Raw genomic sequence first — 18,939 nt, forward strand, 5'->3', positions numbered from 1 at the left:
GGTTTTTTTTTAAAACTTAGTGAAAATATAACCATCGATAATGTTTGTACTAATGTACTGTGTTGAACAGCTATTAGCAAACTGCCCATCTCGTGAGAGGAGACCCTCTGGAAACCAAATGGACTCCTTTTTCAGGTATGCTGGAAAGCTTTTAGACATGGTCTTACCTAGCACTCACTGTGCATCCCCATGGGATGGATTGTAGAACATTTTGTAGGGATCGTGGCAGGAAGGAGATGGGGTGTGGGGTATGGAAAGGATGGTGTGTGCTCCTGGGAAGGGTTGGGTGTCCTCATCAGTGAACCTGCATATTCATAGTGAGCATTAACTGCCCCTCTTCCTTGAGCTGTCCATCAATCATCTAGCACCACAGGGTCAGATAAGAGTTTGTAGCTGATCAGGAAGTATGGATAGCATTGGTAGCTATTGAAGATCACATAAATATTTGGACTGGCCACATTATCCACACATGAGTCAAAGCATTCCCTACCAGACTCTATTTGTGGAGGCTGCCAATAATGCTTTTTCCCGCGTGTACATTTGCCGACCAATACTTTGGCCAAGAACATGTGGCGCAGCCCACCCTTTCCTGCCTGGGCATAGCGGTCAGCCTGGTCTGCACGCACAGTTAAATAGCAGCCTCTGCCATACACATGTGATCCTGAGAGGTGAGTGTCAAACTTTATCTGGCAGGCGAACCCCAGGCGTTTGGCTGAAGTGCTGTGGAAGAGGTGCTTCTCTAGCCTCAATTTCTCCTCTGCTGAGAGGCTCTGTGACATTAAATCCTTCTGGCTGAGGAGGGAGCAAAGGAGAAACAAGTGTGGTTAGTTACTGACCTATGGGGAAACTTGTTACTTCCCCAGCACCTCAACCAGGAACCTAATCCCATCTCCACTCTGTGTGTCCGTCTTTTTACTTCTTCAACATGTAGAAAACAAGTTGTAGGCTAAATGCCTCTCTCCATTAACCTGGAGTTCAAGTTCAAATAATCTAATCACTCACTCTGAAAAATGGAAGTGGGGCTACAGAAGCTCACCAAACTTCTAGATGCTCTAGCCCTCTAAACCTGGGTAATAAGCACAGTTGTATACAGCATGTGTAAGAGTAGGAGTGTTGCTCATGCATTTGCAGTTGTAATTCCTGTACTTCTGTCTGCATCAATAAATCACCCTTCATTTAAGAAATTAAATTTGACCATCTCACTTATTCCCACCTTCACACAGTTAGGCTGCAGCTTCATCCCAAACCTGAATATCATTTGTGACTCACTGTGTCTTTCTGGCTACCATGGAGGTGGTGACAGAGAGGCAGAGTTAAGGTTGTTTAGGTAACCTTAACCATGTATTTCTGCACTCTAGCCATCTTTTTAAAGAATAATCACACCACATGTGGAGGCTGGCCATTTAAATCGCACACTGGAATGTAGATATTGACATTGTGCTGATGCATGATTCAGATGTTGGAAATGTAAATCCTGGCACTAGTACCATGTACTGCAGATCTGCACCCTGGGACTTAAGCCCTGAGATTCACATTCCTTGTTTATGTATGCAGCAAGATCCCATAGTGCTCAAACAGGTCTTTCTTCCCATCTCTGAATATAGTAGGATCTGCACAGTGGGGCATTTAGCACCTGGATTCACTCATCCATCTCCTACCTACTGCAGGATCCACACACTAGCACATTAACAATGATACAGATTTCCAGTCCTCAGAGAGCTCATGTTTTTGCATCCCAGGCAATGAGCAACACAATCAATACTTCCACTCTGATCTAACCCTCTTTCTGAAACCCTCTGGAACAGCATCAATTTTACCTGCAGTATTTTTGCCAGAGAAAGTCATTCCGGATCCTGTGAACTGAGAGCAGAAGAACTTTGTCCTCTGAGAGAGACTTGTGGAAGAGGGTGTAAATGGTGTGGTACGCTGCTTCTGATGGCAACACCTCTTCCTGCACAAATGGGACACTGCCTTCTGGACGCTTGATCCAGTAGGCAGGATATGGGCCATTGTAACCATCTGTAGGATCTTCTCCAGGGATGTTAGAAGTGGGAGAATAATGCATTTCTGAGGGGCTGCTTGGAATTGTCCTAAAGTGAGAATAAAACACAATTTAATTCATCCTAGCACCACTTAGATGCCATTAGTGATGGTATCACTTGTGGCGTTCCTTACCACAGCTGTGGCAGCATCTGGAGGGGTGAGCGATAAGTGGGCCGGAGCTGGATAGTGTGGCTGTTTCCTGTATTATGATTGTATATTAGACTCTGCTTGAAGTCCATGGTGTAGCGGTGGCCTCGCAGCTGAAAGACATGCTCTTGTGTGCAGTCTTCAAAGGCAGCAAGGAAATCATGCGAGAGGGGCTAAGAGGGGAGAGTAAGGGAGAGCTGCAGTTACAGTAGCTGGAAGAAGGCTAGTCACTTCCACCACGCATGTTGCTCCTCGTGGTTAGAGCTCACCCTCGCCCTGAAGCAACCAATCTCCTGGCACTAAAAGGAATTCCAAATCCATGTTCATTCAGTCCTTGCCTTCACCACCATACACAGACAGATCCTCAAAATGGATTTATACCCTGAAGAGACAGCCCTCCTCCCAAAAAGGGTGATCTGAGTCCTACTGTTTTTACCTCCTCGTATTTCTTCCAGATGCTGCCATCCTCCCAATATACTGTCCACTCAGTGGGGAAGTAGGGGTTCTGCTCAGGATGACTGGTGTTGGACAGCCGCCGTATATTACTGAAAGGCCCATGATGACCTATTTTCAATGTACTCAAGTTGACTTTCCCAGACAACGCCTTCCTAGGAAAGAAGAAAAGTTGCTCTGTAACTGGAGTTCTGAGAACAGATTCAGTACAGAGCCCCATTTTTGGGATGCTCTTGTGTCGCCTATATCGAGCCTGGAAGCCTCTAAGATGTTCTGACTATTGAGGACTCCACCATGAGCAAAATTGTATCTCCCCTCCCCGCGTTTCCCTATTCTCAATTCCTTCCACCCTCTCAAGAAGTGAGGATGAAGGGTGGGTGGTGTGAATTTGTATTCCAGTTACAGGTGAGTAGTGTTATGTCTCCAGGTACTGTCAGGACAGAGCCACACAGTTGGGAGATTCACAAGCAATTAGTCCAAGGAGGTAGGCATGAGATTATTCTAATTAATAATTGAAAGACTACTCTCCTGACCTGGAGCCCAGGGCCAGGCTGAGCTCCAGGTAGCAGGTCTACAGATTTCCACTACTGGAACTTTCTGAAGGCATAACCTAGAAGCTTCTGTGAACCTAAAGGAATGCACCCTGGAACCTTCAGGCACTGGGATACCTGCAAATCCATGACATGTTTTGATAGAAGCTTTAGTCTACTTCAAACATTAGGAGATATCTTGTTCCCTAACTCTGTCACCACAAACCACAAATAATCTAGGGATTTATGAAAAGGAAACTTTCTAATGTGAGCCTTTCTTTTCTGGGAGGAACTTCTTCCCTATTCCATCATGAATGGAATCTTCAGCCTCTAAGAACTCAGGTCTGTTGCAGGAAGGACTCCACTCCTGCCCACAGCTCCCCTTTATTTCTGCTTACTGAAAGAGTACTACCTACGCTGTAAGAAACACTCAACAATTGATAAACAATCCAACTTTTAGAATAATGGGATCATTTAATTTTCTGACTGAATTGTAACTTTTTGTACTGGCTACACTCAGACATATTCACATCAGGAGGCCAAAAACCAAGTCTTCTGTTACTCTAGTAGACGATGAGGATGGGTCACTTTGGGAGAGATGTTACTTCCCAAAGAGAAATGATCAGGTAAGCAGTGTTCCTTTCTGATTCATAACATTGCTGCACTCTATGATGAAAGATGAGTAGCCAGCAGTAAAGCCACAAATATGGGGATGGAAGAACAGAAATGCAGAAAATGACTGAGACTGAAAGTTCTCTCCCCATAACCTAAAATTGTGAAATAATTTATCTGGGAACCATCCCATGCAGCACCTTCCTGCTAAAGGAGGCCTCCATGGAGGATAAGAAATCAACTCTATAGGACCTGATGAAAGTACTCAGGAAACTGCCTGGCTGCTCTGCATATTTCTTTGCTCAGTTTCATGAGCAGATCTCATTTTCAAATGTGCTTTGACACCCTCAAGCTTCCGTGATGCAGCTTCTGATCCATCTGGCTAGAAAAAGGCCTAAGAGCTTCCAAACCTAGGCACTTAGTAAGGAGATCATGAGCCCTATTAGTCTCCTACCTTCCCAAGTCTGACCTTTATATTTAGACATTAAGTGCTCAGTGCCCATACACGTTATGCCACAGTTTTATCATAGGATGCTTTCCTTCACACCAGAAGTAGAACGTGGACCAAATTGCAGAGTAAAACTTGATAGTAGATTCATGCCTTGAAGTGAGAAGTCTCTCTCTTATTCTACAAGAAGCTGATATGGCCTATGTTTTTTCCTCTTGGTGTCCAGGCTGCTATCTGCAAGTAGTTCAAGTTGTGATGCAGAAGGGGCTTCTGATGATAGGCGGTGTGGTCTTTTGGGCAGGTGTCATGTCAACAGGTGGACCAGATCTCAGCACTAGGACCTCCTTGGCCAGTAAAACAGCAGGAGCATTGCTTGTGCCCCTTTTTCCCCCCATGATCTTCTGCACTCCTTTCCCTATGATAGTGGAGGAAGGCATAGAATATATATGGTTTGGATATTTCTGAGCAAGGGCATCTTTTCCCAGGAACTGGGTATCTGCTTCCCTTGTGAAGTAGAGGCAAGTTTTTGCATTCCTGTTGCAGGCAAACTGATCCACTTCAGGGTGGGTGAGATGTTGAATCCTGGTTCAGCAACCATTCCATGTTGCCTGAGCAGAGTTCTCAAGAGATAATCTGCTTTTTGAAAGAGTGCTTTTTATATGGGATGCTCACATAGGATAAAATTTCCATTGCCTGTGAGTGGAGCTTCTAATACCTGGCTCCTCCCTGAGTGGTCAGACCCAGTGGCGGATTAATAATTTTGCCGCCCCTAGGCCGGGAAATAATTGCCGCCCTTGCCCCGTCCCGACTCCGCCCCTTTCCCGCCCCCGTTCCAACCCCCACCCCAAAGTCCCCACCCCAACTCCGCCCCCTCCCTTCCCCTATTGGATCCCTTCCCCAAATCCCCGCCCCTGGCCCCGCCTCTTCCCCAACGTGTGGCGTTCCCCCTCCTCCTCCCTCCCTCCCTGCCCCGCAAAATAACTGTTTCGCGGTGCAAGCGCTGGGAGGGGAGAGAAACAGGACGCGGCGGCGTGCTTGCAGAGGAGGTCAAGGTGAGCTGGAGCAGGGCGGGTGGGGCGCGGAGGGGAGTTTCCGCCCCTGCAAATTTGCCACCCTAGGCCTAGGCAATAATACAGCACTGGTCAGACCACTACAGTTGTAGTATTGTTGACTTGCACTAGAAAATGATCTCCATTGATCTACAGCTGTACTACCAGAAGAGTCAGCCTACCTGCTCAAAATTTTAGCAAACTGATGCTTTCCTCCTCTGTGGGAGCCCATTGGCCTTGTGCTGTCACATTGTATGTAAGAACGGCCATACTGGGTCCAGACCAAAGGTCCATCCAGCCCAGTATCCTGTCTTCCGACAGTGGCCAGTATCCCAGAGGGAATGAATAGAACAGGTAATCATTAAGTGATCCATCCCTTGTCGCCCATTTCCAGCTTCTGACAAACAGAGGTTAGGGACACCATCCCTGTCTAAAAGTGTTTCCAAATCCTTTGTGGCTGTCTTAGTGGTGAGCACCCTTGGGTCTAGTGGTCATAGGGGATAGACTGGATGCTAAAGTTCAGGCAGATGGAGCATCAATCCGGTACATTTCTGTCACACATTCATCTTAGGCATTGGGTATGAGGGTCAGAAATTGGGAATTTCAAACTAGAAAATTGGCATTCTTTAATACGAGTCTATTTTTTGTGGACTACCATCTATAAGGGCTACATGTTTCCAGGAATCAAGCTCTTCAGGGGATATAAAATTGCCCTAGTAAGACTACAATTATCTAGCTACATAATATCTAAAATGTATGTACAACTATTCCCACCGGGGTCAAATTAAAAATGGTGAGTGGACTCTCAAGGGGAAAGACCAGAAACGTTCAGCTCTGCTTCTTTTGGCAACTGGAAGTCATTGAAGTGGGAGTTTGGGAGGGGGAAAGGTAGCACATCTCCTTGTATAACCTCACATAGAGCATTCTATGGCTTGGTGCAAAGTCCTCACAACTCTAACCTGTCAAAATTTTCTAGAGGAGTGCAGGCTCAGCCCAAGATTGGGCTGTATTGGCAATACTTGAAGGAAAAATGTAGTTCTTAGTGATTCCTGATGGGAAATACCAGCACTGGAGAAGCTGTGAGCTCCCTATTCTGCCAGCACCAGTGTGTTCCCCCTAGTGCTCCCCACTAGAAGAAGCAGGAAGAGTGAATTGTGAAGCTCAGAGAGGAAACGAGTGCTATTATTTTCAAATGTAAATCCCTACATTCTTACACTACCTTCTGTTGGGAGAGTGCAGTATTACTGCTGCTAGTCCCTGTTTTCCCTGACAATTGTATTTACCAATCTGACCTCAGAGGGGATCAGGTTGCTTGGAGGCACAACTGAAGCAGCCCAGCAATCTAACTCTGGTCGTCAGAGACAGCAGGTTGTCTACTATGGTGGTAGAAAATGAGGACCAGAAATGGAGCTCAGTTTCTTTCTAAAGGATAATAATGGGAGGATCCAGAGTGACGGACACTTGTTGTCCTCACAGGAAATAACATGAGGAGCCACTGCAGAGCTTCTGCCAGGCTACATGTGTGCACCACATGTATGTTGCCAGAGCTCTGACTAGCAACCATATTTGATTGGATATTCTATTTGTTGTCAGTGCATATACACCTATGCAGATCTTCTTTAAATAGTATTCAACACTTAAATCACAAACACTTGTAAAAGCAACCACTGGATTGCTTTGTATCAGTCCTGGTACACAGCTGCAGTATCCTACAGGAAAGCCAGAATGAAGTAATGGTGCTCTCCCTATGGAGTCAGTGTTTCCACAGCCAGATTAGGACTGAAGTTTCTCATCAACTTACTTGTTAATCAGTTTAACATGCACTCTCTCAGTGTCACTGTATAGCTTCTCCAGATGTCGCTGAGCTGAGTCGTTCACACTCTGCCAGACCTGGCTATCCTTCCACTTTATTTGCCAGTGGTAGGGATAGCGAGTGTGGTGGAGCTCACAGATAGACCCATGCGGGCAATTCCCCAAAAGAAAGTGGTCACAGATCTGGATTCCCTCTCTCTGATGAGTGTGGAATTGGATTTCCGTCTCACTTGCTGGCCGCTTTGGAAACTCTCCTTGGTTACATGAACCAGCTACTTTTGAGCTGCACCTGCGCTTTATGGGCACAGGGGATGGGCTGTGGGGACGTGAATGTTCAGAAGCTGATATTGAGGCCAGAGAAAAAGCAGACCTTGGTCTTTTGAAGGAACATGATTCCTGGAAGAAAAGGAGAGGATGCAATTTAGAAACAAGATGCAGATTGACTTTGGATAGAAGGCCCGGTGGCCTGACTCCTGCCCTACATGTATTATCTCCCAATGGGCGGTGCCTCTTCTCCTGGGCATCACACACACAGCACCACCATCAGGACACTATTCCCCTCAGGTTCACCTCTCAAAGCACACAAATTAGAATCCTTCCTCTTCTGGGATTCATCCCCTTATGGCATATACAAACACTACTCCCCTAGTTTACTCTCCTGAGATTTACCCTATCCCTGAACACTTTTCCCCTACAGGACCTGGGTCCTGCAGATCTCCCTGCTTGCCTCAGGCTGAGAGGGGAATGGAGTTTCTATGCCATGCCTGGAAAGAATGGGTTTGTCAGTCCACATTCCCTACAAAGACCCCTGATAACATCCCTCACCCCTTGGGCCTGGCTGCAGCAAAGGGAATATTGACTGATTCTATATGGAGCTTATGCTGACGGCATTTGCATAGGATTCTAAGGTTTCTAATCACAGGATTAATTTCTGTTTCACCCAGAAACTCATCTGAGACAGACTGACCATTTGCCCCCTTCCCCAGCAGTTAATGTTAGGAGGGATTCTCCCAAACACTTTCTGTGTCTTTGCCCATGGCAATTCCAACACATAAGCCAGAGGAGATGATAATTTTGGAGTGACTGCTGCTCCCTCATTCACTACTGAGGTTTCTGCCTTCAGTTCTCTCCTCTTTTTCCTCCTCACCCTCTCTATCAAGTGGCACCTAGCAAAACTGAACTCTTATTGCTCCAACAATCCTGTCTATGCTGATGATTTGCCATTTTACCTCTTCATTTCTGACCTTTCTCCAATCCATCCAATTCTGCAACTTGGCCTGGCTGTCTGACTTCTCTTCTGTTATCTGAAGATTAAAATTACCATAACTGAACTCTTTGTCTTCCTTCCCAAACACTCCCTACTAGCTCCTCTCATGATGACAATATCACATCCTCATCATCATTCATTCTGGATTATCTTTAGAATAGATGCTTCTTTCTCTCTCTCCTCACATACCCAATACAGGTCCAGATCTTGCCTCACCTTCTGCCTTGATGTCTCAAAGATCTGTTCTCCTCTACCTCTGTCTCCACTGCAAAAGGGCTCAGCTAACCCTTCCTCAGTTCTCATCTTACTTCTTTATCTGTCTTGACTATACCAATATCCCTCTCACTGGCTTCCCTAACACACACATTGCCCCCATTCAGTCCATGGGAAATGCTGCAGCTGCTAAAATAATCTTCCTGGCCTATTGCTCTGAGCAAGACTCACCCCTTGTTTTTTGAATATCACCAGTGGTTCCCTCTCAGCCACTGCACAAAATCTAAATTTCTTGTTACTATCTTTACAGGCCTCCTTCCTACTTATCTGCCCTAGAAAAAGTCAAAGCCCAGGTCTAAATATTTTAACAATAATTTCTGTAGAATTCTTTTGGTTTCATTCTTAAATTCTATAGGATTTTTTCCATTAGGGCTGACATTCCATAAAGAGGACATGAAGCACTGGCTGAAACCCAGAACTTTGGAACTTGGGGGCCCAGTGTACAACTGGAAAATGCAAAATCAAATAGGGAATTACTGTGCGTAAAAGCAAGATCAAAAAGGATATTTCAGATCCAGTGCAGCAGGGTGAATTTTGTCTGACAGCATCAGTCTGCGACCAGAGAACCAGATACACAACTCCAGAGAGCTACATTGCTGAGTGATGTCAGGAAAAAACTGACTAAGAAGATTTTGGAGGGGGTGAGTTACTGGCAGCTGGAGAACATATTAGGGTGTGCACTCAATTTCCCCAGTCCCTAGCCAGTCCTCCTCCCCTGTCAGAATAAATACACTATAGTGAAGGGTGGGAGTGTAGGGAAAAGTTTATTTACCCTTCACCTTCCTTGAGTGCTTTGCCAGCCTCTCTTGTTTTAATCTTGCTGCCCTGTTCTGAACCTTACCTTATTCCCTGTCTCTTCTATAGCTACATATTCTCCTCCTCCTCCATCTTCTGCAGTTTCCCAATTTTCATGCTTTTTTTCTCGCTTCCGTTCCTTTTTCTCTCTTTGTCCTTCACTCATAAGGGAGGTGGATTTCAGCCTTTCAACCTCCTGTGTCAAGGGCAGATGACAAGACTTCATGATGGAGCTGTTCTTAATGCTGGGCCTGCCCTGAAAGCAGCTGCCCTCATGCCTCCATACTTTAATCCCCCAGGAGGAACTAGCTTACACATACACAAACACACACGCTTTCACTCTGCTCCTACAATAGGACACTATTGACCTGGACTTCATGCCCCAGTACCATACTTCTCCCTTAGTGGAATCCCCTCTGTTTATTAATTATAAATAATTATCAGTCCTGAACAAGCCTATGGAGGTTAGTCAATGAGATGCCCTCTCTTAAGCTTTATGCACTCACTTCTATCTTTGCACAACATTCCTCAAAGGGAGCCTGTTTTCTTAGGCTTCACTCTTTCAAGAATAACACCTATACTCATGCATGTTTAGACCATGTCTAGACTAGGAACCTTCATAGGTGCTGGAACTAGGGGTGCTGCCATACCCCCTGGCTTGAAGTAGTAACAACAACCCAAATACATGGTTTCTGCCTTCAACACCCCCACTATAAAAATTGTTCCAGCACCAGTGAGAACCTTGTAGAAAAATCCCCACTGGAACCAGTGGTAGCACCTATAGAAGCTCTAGTATAGATGAGGCTCCTGCTCCCAGTGTAGTTCTTTTTTAGACTTAGTGTTAAATTCCACTTCTCTTTTTCGATGTCTACAAGTTCTGCTCTCCTTCAAGCTAGGTCTTGGGACGCAGGTGACAGCCTCAGGCCCATCTGCACTGTTCCAGTCCAGGGAACATGGAGACAGAGTGTGACCAGATTGTGAAAATGAGATGCTGAGTCTCCTGCTTTGGTGTGCAAGGGCATGCATATGTGCATGTGAGATCTGGTTTTGGAGAGGTTCCTGCTCCTTTCTCCACTTCTGGCCAATCATCTCGCCACTCCCCTTTCAAAAAACTAGAATACATTACAGTAAAGGATGGAACAGGGTAGAAATCAGTCTTCACCCCTTAAATCCCCTTTAGCCTAGTCCTGGTTCTTATCCCGCCAGACTTTGCTCCCTTTTTCTTTCTCTACACTGCCACCATTCTTCCATGAATCCTGCCTTGTTTTTTTCTGCTCCTCCTCCAGCCTCCAGACTGTCCGCTCCGCCTCCTCCTCGGCCTTCTCTTCTGAGTTTTTTCTGCTTTTGTTTTAACACGTTTTTCTTTTTCTCATGTGATCCTTTGCTCAGAAGGGAAGTAAATTTGAGCCTTTTGGAGGGAGGTGTCTCCTGGGAGAAGTGGAGATGAGGATATTTAATAATGAGGTATGGAACTGCTCTGAGTGCTGGTCCCTGGGCTTCAACAACGGTCCACCACACCCACACCCTCTGTAGTTGGACCTAGCTAACTTGGACGTCACTTCTTAATGCAACAAGGCTCTAAGGGAATTCTCCTGCAAGTAGGCTTTGCAGCTAATATATGCAGTGCTCTCTGAATGGAACCCCCAGCCTCTCCTGGGCTTTTTCCCTCACTGCACAGCTCCTGTGGGAGGCTGGTTTCTTATGCTTCACTCTCCCAACTCTCAGAGGCATGTGCCTACAACCTACACATCCCCAATGCATAGATTCCATCATCAGTGGGACTCCCCGATCCTTAGTTTCATACACACACACACACACACAGAGGTCACCACGTTGACATCACCCCCTCAATATGCACTGCTCTCTAAAATGAAATGTCATCTTTGCATAAAAAACCTACCCAGACCCCCTCACTTTTCTTCTCTAGTGGAACAAGCGACACTGCTCTTGGGGAGACTCACTTCCTCTGGGGGTGAGAAGGAAAGCCATACCCATAGTGCCTTGCTCTCTGCTGACCACCACAATGTCCCTTATGAGTCCATAGGTCGAAAGTCTTTCCAGTATGGGCCTGATAAGGGAGTTATAATACTTGTCAGTGCTATGTGCAGAGCAACGCCCCCCTCCCAAGGGTAACCACGGCAAAGTGTCATGGCAACGAAACAACCAGTCCTGACATTCCGCATTATCCCTATACCCCACACTGTGCGCTAGGAGGGATAATTTGTATAGAGGGATACTGGCTCCACCAGTCGGGGGCCAGATTGGTGTCTTGACTGGCCCAATCTGCATAAAGTAGGGACATTTTATCTGAAGGGGTGGCTACTCTAGGAGTCCATCAGGCTTCTAGGCCTCCCACACACTGCTCCTGTAATGTGAACCCCCAATCCTTGCCTTCACACCTTCCCCCAAAAACACACTTCTAGCTCAAAATGACATCCTAGTCTTCTGGGTTACCTGACCTCACTACACACACTGCTTCCTCAGTGGGAAGCTCAGTCCACTCTGACTCTTATGCACTTGCTCAAACAGAAGCCTGCCTCACCCTGGAGAGATCCCCAGAGGTAAAGAGAGGTTGCCTCAATGACTTTTTTTAAAAAGTATGAGGAGAATCTCAGCTGGAAGGAACTCTAAGAATGATATTTTATGATGTCAGACTCAGGAAGTGGCACTTAGGTTGATAGTCTGGCTATCAAATCTCTGCTCACCTGTGAGCCAGGGCCTCTATTTACCTGTCCCAGGATGCAGATAACAACCTACTTTTTACATAGCCAGAGACAGGGAACAGATTTTGAAGTGAGAAACCCAGGACACTCATATGGGAGTACAGGAAATCTGAAAGAGTGTTTGAACGCAGGTATGTTATTGGGCGGATAGCTGTATCTTTGCCCTCAACAGCCTTTGTCCTCACAGAACATGTGACACTAAAGCAGTGGAGGAGGAGGAGAATAGGACACACACACACACCACCCTCACCCCCTTCTATTAGGACCTGCTTCCTTTTTCTTTATCTCTTTCTCCCTTGCCCCTTCTCTTCAACCTGCCTCATTTCTTGGTGTGCTTGCTCCCATGTCTAGCCTCCCTCCTTCACCTTTCCTTGCATTTTTTGCATTTCTCCATCTACAGTGTTTTTTACTCATAAACTTTAAGGTCAGAAGAGACCATTGTGATTATCTAGTCTGACCTCCTGCACATTGCAGGCCGTAGAACCTCACCCACCCACTCCTGTAATAGCCCCATAACCTCTGGCTGAGTTACTGAAATCCTCAAATCATAGTAAAGACTTCAAGTTACAGAGATTCCACCATTTACACTAGTTTAAACCTGCGAGTGAGTCATGGGCCATACCGCTAAGGAAGGCGGACAAAAACCCAGACTCTCTGCCAATCTGACCTGGGAAAAATTCCTTCCCGACCCCAAATATGGCAATCAGATAGACCCTGAGCATGTGGGCAAGACCTACCAGCCAGATACCTGGGAGAGAATTCTCTGTAGTAACTCAGCAGTGATTTAAAGGGCCCAGGGCTTCAGCCGCTGCGGGGAGCCCTGGGCCCTTTAAATCACCGCCCGAACCCTGCTGCCACTACCCCGCGGCTGAGGCAGCTGGGCTTGGGCAGCACTTTAAAGGGTCAGGGCTCCCCGCAGAGGCAGGAGCCCCTGGCCCTTTAAATCACTGTCGGAGCCCTGCTGCCTCTACCCCGGGGCTCAGGCGGCGCTTTAAAGGGCCTGGGGCTCCCAGCCACAGCTGATTTAAAGCTGATCTTGATTTAAAGGCCCTGACTCTTCCGGTTGAGGCCACGCCCCTGCCCAGGACTCCAGCGTACCGGTAAATCCTCCCCCTGTAGTGAAGACCTGCCCTGAGATGTGCACTCAGGACTTAAATTCAGCTGGAGCTGTCCGGAGCAGAGTGATGGTAAATATTTTCAAACCCCCATGGTGTTTTTATAGCATGTTGGGGCTGGGGCAGAGGGCCTCCAGGAAATTTAAGCCCTTTGTGCACTGGTTTCAAATGTAGGACCTGGGACTTCAATTTTCCATTATTTTTGCATGCACTGGTTCCCTCAGTAGACTTGCTCCCTTTGTAAAGACACTGCTCCCCAGTGGGAGCTCAACCCACTCTTCTCCACACGAACACGCACAGCCCTGATCATGCCACAACTCAGCAATGGTATGGTTTCACAGGTATGTTAGAGAGGGTATATTAATGAAAGCCTGTGAAGTGTGTGATGCTGGCAGACTAGGTGCCAGCTCTTGCCAAGGCTTTAGGCTTCAGCTGAGCACTGACCAATTCATTGCTGGAAATCAGTCTGTTTCACCTGTGTGCTATTATGGTTAAGATGATATTAGACTTATAACAATGTGTTTAGTGTTTAGACTTTATGAAATGCTTGTAAGTTACTCTCACAATATCTTTATCACATGCTACAAGGTAACATTTAAAGTTTTTGCTTTTTTAACTGTAAAAAATGTTTGCTCTGAAATTGAGAACCCAGTCAGGAGGGATCATCCCCTGCCTTTCAAGAAGACCTATCAAAACTAAATGGACCACTGTGAGACATCACAATACAAAGACGTTGTTAATTGACCCCTCACACCCATGAAGAGGCTACATGCAAAAGGGCTTGTCCCATCAGCTTGAATTCTGGAAGAAGGAAATAAAAATAGCTGACAAGAAAACTTTTCATCTTTTGCTGTTTGGATGCTCACAGGGCCAGAGCGATGGAACAGAAGCAGAGATCCCCAGGGTCAACCTGGATTAGCCCTAAAAGACATTCAGAGCCGACAGATTACAACAACTCTGCTATGTTTGGAGAGAGTTAGGCTGGGTGAGAATTTGCCTTTAATTGTATTTATTTTGGTTTTATAGGGGTAAATTCTGTGTTTCCCTTTGAAGTCAAAAGCTTTCCAGTCTCCAGAATCTTCTGTGTCTCTCAAGGTGCAGCTAACAGCCTCCTTCTCACCACAATGTTCCCTCTTTAGGCCTCTGCAGAGAGGTGTAACAGATTTTGAAAGTAAGTAATCAGGACCCTGCCATGAGAGTGCAGATAGTCTGTGATGTGTGTGCATGCAAAAGTATTGCTGGAGGGGAGGGGGTTCTGCTCCTTCCCCTCCTGTGGTAACTTCCTCCCCCACTTCTAGACTAAAAATACTGACATATTAAAGGAAATTAATAAGGGAATAATTCAATCTTCACCCCTTCACACCTCCTGTGCTGCTTTTCCCAGTTCTAATCTTCCCATGCCCGGGGTGTCTTTATTTTGCCAACACATGCCCTCTGCCCCTTATGTGACTCCTACCTCATTTCTTATGCCTGACTCTAGTCTCTGTGCATCTCCTCCCCCTTCATTTTCTTGTCTTCTACATTTTCTCTGGGTTAGCTCTATACAGTGTTTCGTTTTCTCATTTTGTGCCATGTCCAGAGCAGAACTGGATTTCAGCCTCTTGGAGGAGCCCAGCTTCTGGAAGAAGTAGACATGATGCTATTTAATAACGAAGCACAGAGCTGCCATAAGTGGAGGTTGCTGGACTCCAAATCCTGCCCCAGCACTTCACGTGCCATTCTACCACATTCCTGTCACTGGTTTCTCCTAGGCTGATTTCTCCCACACCCTGCTTCTTATAATCTCTATATCCCACTGTCCTTTCTGTGAATCCTTAATAATAAGGCAAGAAACTGCTTTGAACACCAGGCTTCAGTCCCATCTCTCCTGCCACACTTACAGCCCATGTCCAATACTTCTCTCATAGTAGCGCCCTGCTGACTTGGTCATTACTCCCTGATACCCATCTCCCTTGATGGAACTAATCCTGTTAGGAGTCACACTTAAACATATGCAGAGGACCACTTGTCTTGGGTTTCATCTCTCCACACACACCCAACATTTGTACTGCTCTCTGTTTTCTTAGGCCTAACTTTTCCAACACACACTTCTTCTCTAACCAGACGCTACATGTACAGTCTTCATTAGCAGTAGGACTCTAATTATGTGTACCTACTCTACTGGCCATCACCTTCTCCACTCCCAGCATGCACAAACTCATACCTTGCCATACCTAGAGACTTCATCCCTGGGCTTCAACGGCTCCCCAAGTACATACACTTAATCTCCAGTGAGACCCAACTCTGCAGGTTGCCTTCCACCGGCGGGGCCTGCTCATCTTTCGGTTTAATCTCCCACCCTGCTCCAAATACAACCTTCATTCTTGCCACTGCTGCTTCCTCTGCTTTTGTCTCTAGCCCTTCCCCGGTATTTTCTGTTCTCCATTTCATGTGTTTGTTCTTTCTCTCCCTTCGCTCATTGCACAGAGGGAAAACAGACTCAGGCCTTTTGGAAAAAGGTGTCTCCTGTTACAAGAGAAGAAGGATCAAACATTATGTAGCACCTCAGGCTTAATTTCTTCCCATGTTTTGCCCACACTACTCCCCCAATGGGAGCTCGACCCACTCTGACCCACACACATGCAGGTGTCCATCAAATACCCAGTAGAACTACAACCCTGTACTGGAGAGTTTCCAGGGGATATATCAATCTGCATTAATAAGCATTTGTAACGTATGTCCAGAATCTCCACTGGAGGGTGCTACTTACTCAGTCATATGTCAGACTGGATTTCGGAAGGGCAAATTAAGTTTATGGAGACTTCTGTCTAGGGAGCGCTGTGGTGGGACAGAAGGAGATGTAGCCTTTAATCACTTTAATTTTTCTTTGTTTTTTAGATTTTCGTTTCATTTTTTTTTAAAGTGAAAACTTTCACTTGGGAGAGTCTCCTGCCTGCTTTTCTCCAGTAGCCAACAACCGCCTCATTCCCACTTTTAAGTCAAACTCTCTGTTCTCTTTTGGGAGAGTGACCTGCCTGTGTGTCTCAGGAGGCAGGTATCAGCCTCATCCCCACCACAATGTGTATCTACAGGGAGAGTGGGGACACATTTTGAAAGAGAGAAAGTAGCACAGCTGCCAGGGGAGTGCAAGACATTGCCAGTGTGCATGCAGGAATGTGGCAGGGGGGTGAGCTGCTCATCCTTTCCCCTCTTCACTAATTTCCTGGCCACGCCTCTTGAACTAAAACAGGAATACATTACAGTGAAAGAAGGGGAGGGAGAAATCCGTATATATCCCCCTGCTTCTCTTTTATCCTTTTTCCCAGTTCTAATCCTCTTATACCCTGGCCTCTTTTGCCTTTACTTACCCCTCCCCTCCACTTTCTGTGACTCCTACCTCATTTCTCCCATCTGCTGCTTCTGTCTCTTGACTCTGAAGGTGTCCCCCTCCTTCGCTTTGTGTTCCTAATTGTTTGTGCTTCTGCTTTCCCTCCCGTTTCTTTCTGTCGCTCTGTCCTTTGCTCAGAGGGGAAGTGGGTTTCAGCCATGGAGGGGAAAGCAGCTCTTGGCAGAAGGAGAGAGTATGAGAAACGAAGAGTGTGGATGTGTGCAGGTAAGTGTGCTGGGAGATCCATGCTCTAGCCACATCCAGCCCTGATTCTGCTTCGTCTGCTTCTGTCTCCAGACTGTCTTTGTCACCTCCCCCTGTATGTTCTGCTCTTCTCCAGTTCCTGTGTTTTTTCTTTTTCTCTTGTTTCTTTTCCTGGCTTTGTCCATTGCTGGGAGGGAGAGTGGATTCAGGCCTTTTGAAGGAAGAGGACTTCTGGCAAAAAGAGATGCATTGAAATGTAATGATGAGATACGGAGCGGCTCTGAATGCAGAGCCTCGGGCTTCACTTCTCCTCTAGCCCTATATACACTGATCCCTCAGTAAGACCTGTAAGCCTGATTGCCTATACCTCTCACATAACCAGCCTACTTGGTCTGAATTCCCCATTATCTCTTTATATGTTACACCAGGCCCAGGGCTTCCTCTCCTCACAACATCACTACTTTTCCCCAATGGGGCCTCCACCCTACAATGGAGCACATCTCTCTGCTGTGAAGGAGAGGCAAAATCATTTCCATTATTAGTTGTGCTGCTTATTTATTTGTGGTAGTGTCTGCTGTGTGCTAGGTGCTTTCCAGCTCTAAAAAGACTGTTACTGTTCAAAGGCACTTATAGATGAGGCTAGACAAGCAGAGGTCAGGGAAAGGGGAAGAACAAGAGGAGATTTATATAGCAGTGAACTAGGCAGAGTGGCTTAGGGAGCTGGGGCTGATTTGGTACTCATTTTCATGCCTTTTCCACAGGAAGTGCAGAGAGTCCCTTGAGGAGTAATTAGCCTGAGGAAGGCCAACATGTTCTTGAACTGCACAGCGCTACACACCCCACACACACCTTTCATGGAGAGAAGGGAAAGAAAGCTTATCTACCCTTCCACATTGCCGCCACTGTTTTTGCCCAGCTCCTGCTCTTTGCAGTGTTTCATCTCCCATCCTGTTCTAACTAAAACCTCCGTTCTTACTGCTGTTGCTGCTTTGTCTTCTGCTTCTGTTTCTAGACCTTCCTCGTCACCATCCCCAGCATTTTCCATTCTCCGTTTCCTCTTTTTTTTCTTTTGCTCACTTTGCCAGTTGCTAAGAGGTAATATAGGTTCAGGTCTTTTGAAGGAAGGTGACTTCTGGCAAAAGGAGAGAACCTGAAATTAAATGATGTGACATGGAGCAGCTGAGAATGTAGGGCTCTGGGATTGGCTTCTTCTCTAGCTCTGCATACACTGCTCTCTGAGCTGGCTTCCTCCCTCAGCAAGGATGCTGCCCCTGGAATAGGAGCTCAAACTATTCTAATCCATGTACACACAATTACCTGGTGACACCACAAGCCTGCACTGGAGGGATCCCAGGGATAAATCTGAGGTTACATTAATGTTTGGTTTGTAATAGTCTCACTCCTGTTTGCCCTTTAACTGACTGGGCGCATGTGGAAAAGTTGTAACCAGAGAACTGAAAAACAACAAGGGGCACTTGCCATAAGGGTCCAGGGAGAGGGAGAGAAAGGGTGTGGGTGGCTATGGGTATGTTGGGGATTCCACACTATGTCCACATCAACTCTGCTAAATTCTGTGTTAAATCTCCCCACCCTGAACTGAATATTACCTTAATCCTTGCTGCTGCTGCCGCTGTTTGTAGAGCATCTGCATCACCTTCCTCTGTATGTTCTGCTCTTCTCCATTTCCTGTGTTTTTTCTTTTGTTTCTTTTCCTCACTTTGGCCATTGCTGAGAGGGAATCTGGATTCAGGCCTTTTGAAGAAAGGTGACTCCTGGCAAAAGGACACTGAAATTTAATGATGAGCCATGAAGCAGCTCAGAACATAGGACCCAAGTCTTCTCTTCTCCTTTAGCTCTGCATACTGTACAGTGATCTCCCAGCAGGTCCTGACTCACTTGGAATTTGTTCTCCATTGTCCTACGTATGGTACATCTGGTTCTGGACTTCTCCTGCCCTACTATTTCAGTTTCTTCCATAATGGGACCCGATGCAGATACAGCTATAGTGCTGAGCAGAATGTGGCCCTGATCCATGCTTTGGACCTCTACACACTACTGAGATACAGAATCTATTATTCGTTATTATTTGTAAGTGAGAAAT

The 18,939-nt window shown here is 46.3% G+C and overlaps 1 protein-coding gene across 1 annotated transcript; it reads right to left on the reverse strand.

Annotated features, from left to right (window-relative positions):
- Nucleotides 1–353: 353 nt before the first annotated feature.
- Nucleotides 354–18,564, reverse strand: LOC128830097 (protein mono-ADP-ribosyltransferase TIPARP-like). Its single transcript, XM_054015853.1, has 7 exons — nucleotides 18,446–18,564; nucleotides 17,916–17,970; nucleotides 7,084–7,490; nucleotides 2,627–2,798; nucleotides 2,176–2,363; nucleotides 1,818–2,090; nucleotides 354–792 (listed from the first exon to the last, which is right to left on the reverse strand). Exons 1-7 carry the CDS (start codon nucleotides 18,562–18,564, stop codon nucleotides 354–356), a joined length of 1,653 nt encoding a protein of 550 aa, XP_053871828.1.
- Nucleotides 18,565–18,939: the final 375 nt, after the last annotated feature.

This window comes from Malaclemys terrapin, chromosome 1, assembly GCF_027887155.1.
Source record: "Malaclemys terrapin pileata isolate rMalTer1 chromosome 1, rMalTer1.hap1, whole genome shotgun sequence".
NCBI classification, from domain to species: Eukaryota; Metazoa; Chordata; order Testudines; family Emydidae; genus Malaclemys; species Malaclemys terrapin.

Bases quoted from the DNA above. Each gene is read 5' to 3' on its own strand.
- LOC128830097 (XM_054015853.1), bottom strand. From the start codon at position 18,564: ATGGCCAAAGTGAGGAAAAGAAACAAAAGAAAAAACACAGGAAATGGA. The intron at 2,799-7,083 runs GTAAGTTGATGA...CTTCTTTCCTAG, and splicing joins CATGTTAAACTGATTAACAA to GAAGGCGTTGTCTGGGAAAG. The intron at 2,091-2,175 runs GTAAGGAACGCC...TTCTCACTTTAG, and splicing joins CAGATGCTGCCACAGCTGTG to GACAATTCCAAGCAGCCCCT.